This window comes from Pocillopora verrucosa, chromosome 4 (assembly GCF_036669915.1).
Source record: "Pocillopora verrucosa isolate sample1 chromosome 4, ASM3666991v2, whole genome shotgun sequence".
Lineage (NCBI taxonomy): Eukaryota > Metazoa > Cnidaria > Anthozoa > Scleractinia > Pocilloporidae > Pocillopora > Pocillopora verrucosa.
Window position 1 is genome coordinate 18,166,484 of NC_089315.1, and position 5,977 is coordinate 18,172,460.

Here is a 5,977-nt window from a genome sequence, read left to right on the forward strand (position 1 = left end):
AAGTGATTCGGACACAGACTGAACAATTACTTGAACTGTTTAGCCGGTCTTAGAACTTTTTTGCGCCTTAAAGATGTGAAGATATAACTGCATATTATTGTTTTGATCGTACGCGATTGTTTTGACCGAACGCACGGTTTGAATAAATTATTATTTTTGCACTTGATGCACGCGCTTTGCTTATGCTTAATTATGATAGGCAATCTCGTATTTTCCATGTATATTATTAACACGTAATCACATGATTGTTCTAGTGCAATTTGGGATAAACAAGCACTTGTTAATTTTTGCACAGACCACAAATTTACTCGTGCTTGTTTATTCCAAATTGCACTCAAATTCATGTGATTACTTACAAATTGAACCGTTGCTCAGTGAAGTGCATGTTTTGTTTTGTTTGGTTTTTTTTTTAGCAAAGATTTGAAAAATTTATATGATAAAGACCGAGTTCGATACCTAACTGACATCAGCACGGTTTTTAATAACTTTTTCCACTAAGCGGCACTATTGTCTGTGCCGTAAGGCCAAATCCAAACTCAAAGGCCTGCTTGCGGGATAAACAAACGACGGTGAGAGCTCTACATCTATTTAACAATGACTCACCCATCAGAAGGCGTGCATTTATACAAGCGAATAGAGGGGTAAGTTTCTAAAGAAATTGTGGCTGCGTCGGTGGGAGAGTAGAGCAGGTAATTTAGTGTTAACAACTGGGTTGAAAACGTAAATTAGCCACCGTAAAGGGTAAAAAAGCTGACGTTTCGAGCGTTAGCCCTTCGTCAATCGCTCTGACGAAGGGCTAACGCTCAAAACGTCAGCTTTTTTACCCTTTACGATGGCTAATTTACGTTTTCAACCCAGTTGTTAACACTAAATTACCATTTATGCAAGCACCGCACTAAGGGTAAATAGACACTTTTAAGTGACAACTGCAGATGCTAGTCAAAACATGCACCCGTAGCTGTCACATATTACTTTTCTGTAATAACGGTCATAAAGATCATCATTTTTATTAAGAGAAATTTTCAAAGAAAACTTCCTATTGTGCACGCTCATGACGTCGGCAAACATATCCTTCGAGAAATAATTTTCCATCGGGTTTAAAATGTTATAAAACAATTGGTTCATACGTCAGCTGTGCGTTCATCGAGATATGAAGCAAGTCACAGTCTTAAGTCACAGTCAGTGGAGCGCTAGCATTCCTAACTGGTCATTGAACAGTACAGAGGAACACAACATATGTTGCAACCAGGCTTCTTCATCGTTGTCTCAAAATGACCAATACGTCTTCGACGTCTTCTGCTAGTGTCAGCCGACGAAACGATACAAATGATGCATACGATGGTACTCAGGGGGAAGGCATTGCGTTGTGCAGCGCTCTAACGCTAACATCTATTCTAGTTGTCGTGGGAAACTTACTCACCATAACTATTTTTGCGAAAAACAAAAATATTCGCAAGAAATATTTGTTGCTAGTTGTCAATATGGCGTTTGCTGATCTGTTCCTAGGAGCTCTGAGTTTACCAGTATACATTTACGATGTCGGGTATGAGTTCCACCTATGGACCACGTTCGTTGGAAACTTATGGACCTACAAGCCTATCTTAATTCCCTACATGATCATTGACACAGCTTTCTCGCAGGCCTCTCTTATTTCTGCAGTGTTCATAACGTGTGAAAGATTTTACGCCATACGTTGGCCATTTAAGCATCGAAACTTATCGACACAAGCATACCGCATTGCCATATTTTCAGTGTGGGTACTGGCTCTCCTTATTTCCGCAACCATGACTGGTTCAAACCTATTATTTTCTTACAAGTACACTGTGTTTTTTTGGGGGCCGTACAGTTTGATTCTAATTTTAATCACATGTGGCTGTAATATTGGCATTTGGCAAAAGTTTCAAACTGCAAGAGTCGCCGCTTCACATAAAGACAGCCGAGACTTACAAAACAAGCGCTTAACTAAGACTTTGTTAATTGTATCTGGCCTTACTTTACTCGCTTGGCTGCCGCTAATTTTGTTAAACTTACTAATGCATGTTTGGTTCTTCCATGTACCAAAACGATTTTATGATATGGTAAACCTTTTCAACTACTTTAACTCTTTTGTAAATCCAATTTTTTACGCATTAAGAATTGCTGAGTTTCGACGAGCACTGGCTTTATCTTGTACAGGAAGACATGTGCAGGCAGCTTTAAACACAAAGCTTTCTAAAAGAAGGAAAGAGAGGCACGGAACGACCGCTGAGTTTAGTCGTGAACTGGCTTTCGAACAGGATGTTATGGATACCAAAATGTAAAACACATCATTCAAACACATAATGCTAACTGAGGACTTTCCATTTCTCATTAAAAATATTGGAAAATTGCAGAAAAGTAATATTAAACATTATAGTTTGTATGACAAAGAATCCGCAAAGATGAAGAGTTAGAACACATGTACCAAACGTGTTTGCACAAAAGACTCCATATGGTCTAGGGTAGGATCACGAAAGAAACAGTTCAACAAATAAACTATAAGATTAGTATACGATTACTGTAAGAGAAGTATACGATTACTATAAGATTAGTATACGATTACTGTAAGAGAAGTATACGATTACTATAAGATTAGTATACGATTACTGTAAGAGAAGTATACGATTACTATAAGATTAGTATACGATCATGTGGAAAGAACAAAAAAGTGACACACGAGGCACAGCCGAGGGTGTCATTAGTCACGTTCTTACCACATTTTGACATCTGTAATCTATTACTGTAGAGATCCACGGCAACGTGGAATATAATTGTCATATATGACTAATATATACCCCCTCTAGTCTGACAATACATTATAACGAAGAGCCAATCAAGATTCATGTATCATTCACTTTATCGCCTCGATATTCATATGCAGTTGTTAAAATTTGGAGTGGAAAAAGTAATTAAATCTCACTATTTCGAGGACTCACGCTGACGCACGCGCAATTTAGTATAGGTAAATCCCCATCCTCAGTAGGATGGGGAATTGACTTAGCTAGAACCGAGAGATATCGGGTATAAACAGATGAAATCAATTTTTTGAATGTGTGTGTGAAAAAAAAAATTATTACCGTCAGTTGATATCCGATATATGAAAAAATTTTTGGCCGATATTTATGTTTGAGGTTTTTAGGAAACTTTTCATAAATTAAATGAATATGGAGGGACAGATGTTCCAAGCTTTTCAAAAATATCCTGGAGGCTAGGAAATTAGAACGAAATAAGACTTTTGAAAACTTACGGTTTCAATAGTCGCCTGAAAAAGCTTGGATTCACGGAAGGTTCCAAAGGAAATATATCCTTAGATAAACTATTTGAACATGTGCCAATAAAAAATAGCATTACAGGAAGACAGTTTCTACTCTCTCCCAGTGACCCTAAATAGAACGAATATATCAGTAGCATTCTGAAGGATGAAACTATCAGCAAGTTAGAGATTGATTAGAGACCGTCAAGAAAAGCAGTTGGTAATACAGTCAAACTTGTATTTAACAAGGAATGGCGGATTGACCGCTAAAATCAGGTTGACCGCTTAAATACAGGTTCCAAAGAATAGAGATGTCGTAAAAACGATAAAAAACCGCCATTTTATGTCTTAAGTGACAACCAAGAGTATATTTTTACATTCTCTTACTGACCACTCAATGTACAAAAGCTCGCGAAAAAATATTATCAACATTGATTTCAGGAGAAAAACATGGAGTAAGTCTTGCATGAACTGGGAGAATTCTTAGTTTAATTTAAGCGACTCCGCTCCGAGTGACCGTTCAATACAGGTGGAAGATAAACAAGTCGCTAGAACTCAGTGAAGGGTAAGCACGACTGCTTAATAGAGGTGACCGAGTTGAGAAATTACAGTCTTAAAAGAGAACAAATTTCGGGACTTTAAAAGCCGACCTTTACATACAGGTTGACCGCTAAATACGGTGCCGCGTCATAAATGTAGGTTTGACTGTACTTGGCTTTCCAAATTCAGCTTGAGACGCTTCAAAGCTAACGGTCGAAGAATGATTCAACCGAGAGAGGATTTTAACGACCTGAAGAGGCTAAAAAAGGGAAAAATAACACAGCACTTCAGTGCAATGCAATTGAGATCTTTTGGCAAAGATATGCTTAAAATTTGATTGTAGAGCGTTGATTTTCTTCCCAGAATTTCCGCAGCATCGAGTATTTCTTTCTTTTTTGCGCCTATATCTGTTGACTCACGCAACGGATATTGCTGGGAATGAAGGACTGCTCGACGATTTAGGTTGTTCTTCTATATTATAAAGGTGGTAACCTGAGGCTATATACTTCCATCAGTTTCTTTTGTGCTTAATTTCGTAGAAACTCTCATTGATAGGTGAGTCTTTTGGTAAAGGGGGTCAGTTTCAACTACTACAACTAAGAAACTATGGTTTTGAGGGAGGGGGGGGGAAGGAATTACATGATAATTTGGTCTTAGCAACTGAGTTGATAATGTGAATTGGCCACCATAGAATATTTGTAAAGCTGACGTTCCGAACGTAACGTTAGCTGTTGTTCAGAGCGAAATGAGTTTAGTAGTAGGCAGGAAAGTGGGGAAATTTTCAGACTTTCCGGTCAGAGATACAGGTATAGGAGGAAATGGAACCGCTTTACAGCGCTGTAGGACCTTATGACCTTTTGATTCTTTCTGATGCTTGCTGGTTCTCCTGAGATAGAGGACATTCCTCACAACTAAACTATTAAAGGTTTATAATGACAGATATTCTGAATACTCCTACATTTGCTCTTTGTGCGTAAGTATGTTGTTTTCATATTTCACATTTACCCCTGAACACCAGTCTTTTCAATGATGGAGGGTGGAGAATTTGGAGGGGGATCACATGGTTTTAACGGGCAGTGGAGGGGGGGTAAGTCGTCAGCAACAAAATTATAAGGGGGAGGGGGACTACAGAAAGTAGTTAATTTTCCATTTCATTATTCGTTTCCCGTTTTTTTATTTCATTTTTAACTGTAATGATTAAAGGTTCCGAATGAATAGCAGCGGATCTGTTTGTAAAGCTTGAACTTTGAAGTTAGACAACGTAAATTGATTGCTCTCGACTTTTCGGATAGTCAATGCAAATTCAACATCAACCAGTAACGAATATAATGCACAACTCACGTCACTGCGTGACCTCATATCCTCTCCAAAAGGACACTGTCACTCAATCAATCAATGATTGCATATAAACAAGTTATACATATTTTCTTATTTCTTTTACCAACCAATTTACTTCGAACATCTTAATTAAAAAGAGCAATATGACATTACATATTTACTGGATCTTTTACCAAAATAAATGGACGTGATTTGCATAGTTCTTTTAAGCGATAATAGTGCAGTAAAACCAGACTAATATCTTCGACACACACACTCAAGAATTTAATATTTATTTATTAGCTGTTCGGCACTTGGGAGATATATTCCGACCAACAAAATACATATATGTTATTTGCCGGCTGGGAGGTCCGTATGGTGAAAAACTGTGACCGAGGTCTTGAAAATACTGCCCGAGGCCGTAGGCCGAGGGCAGCATTTTCAAGACCGAGGTCACAGTTTTTCACCATACGGACCGACCCTTAGCCGGTAAATAACGTATTTATTGTTTTTAAACTTGACGAAATTCTTTCCGAAAGAACCCGAATGATTTATGGCCGTAAATACGGCAAGATCTTCCATAAACTGAACAAATTTTTTAGTGGGTAAATGGTAGTTAAAATAGAGGTGATGCAAATTTAAGAGAGATGCCTCAGCGAAACATTTTCATTTCCGTAAAGATAAAGGTGATTTAAAAGGCTTTCAAACAAACTTTGAAACATTATTTTTACAAGTTTCTGTCACAATCTGACACCTGTCAATTAGAGAGCGCGCAAGAAAAAAAAAAGCGAAGGAACATTTGAAAATCAACAGAACTAGTTTGGCAAGGACTGTCACGACAATGTTTTC

General features: G+C 37.8%; 1 protein-coding gene across 1 annotated transcript; it reads left to right on the top strand.

Annotated features, from left to right (window-relative positions):
- The first annotated feature begins 1,271 nt into the window (after nucleotides 1-1,271).
- Nucleotides 1,272-2,300, top strand: LOC131796610 (adenosine receptor A3-like). Its single transcript, XM_059114206.2, has one exon. The coding sequence runs from the start codon at nucleotides 1,272-1,274 to the stop codon at nucleotides 2,298-2,300; it is 1,029 nt and encodes a 342-aa protein (XP_058970189.2).
- The last annotated feature ends 3,677 nt before the right edge of the window (nucleotides 2,301-5,977 follow it).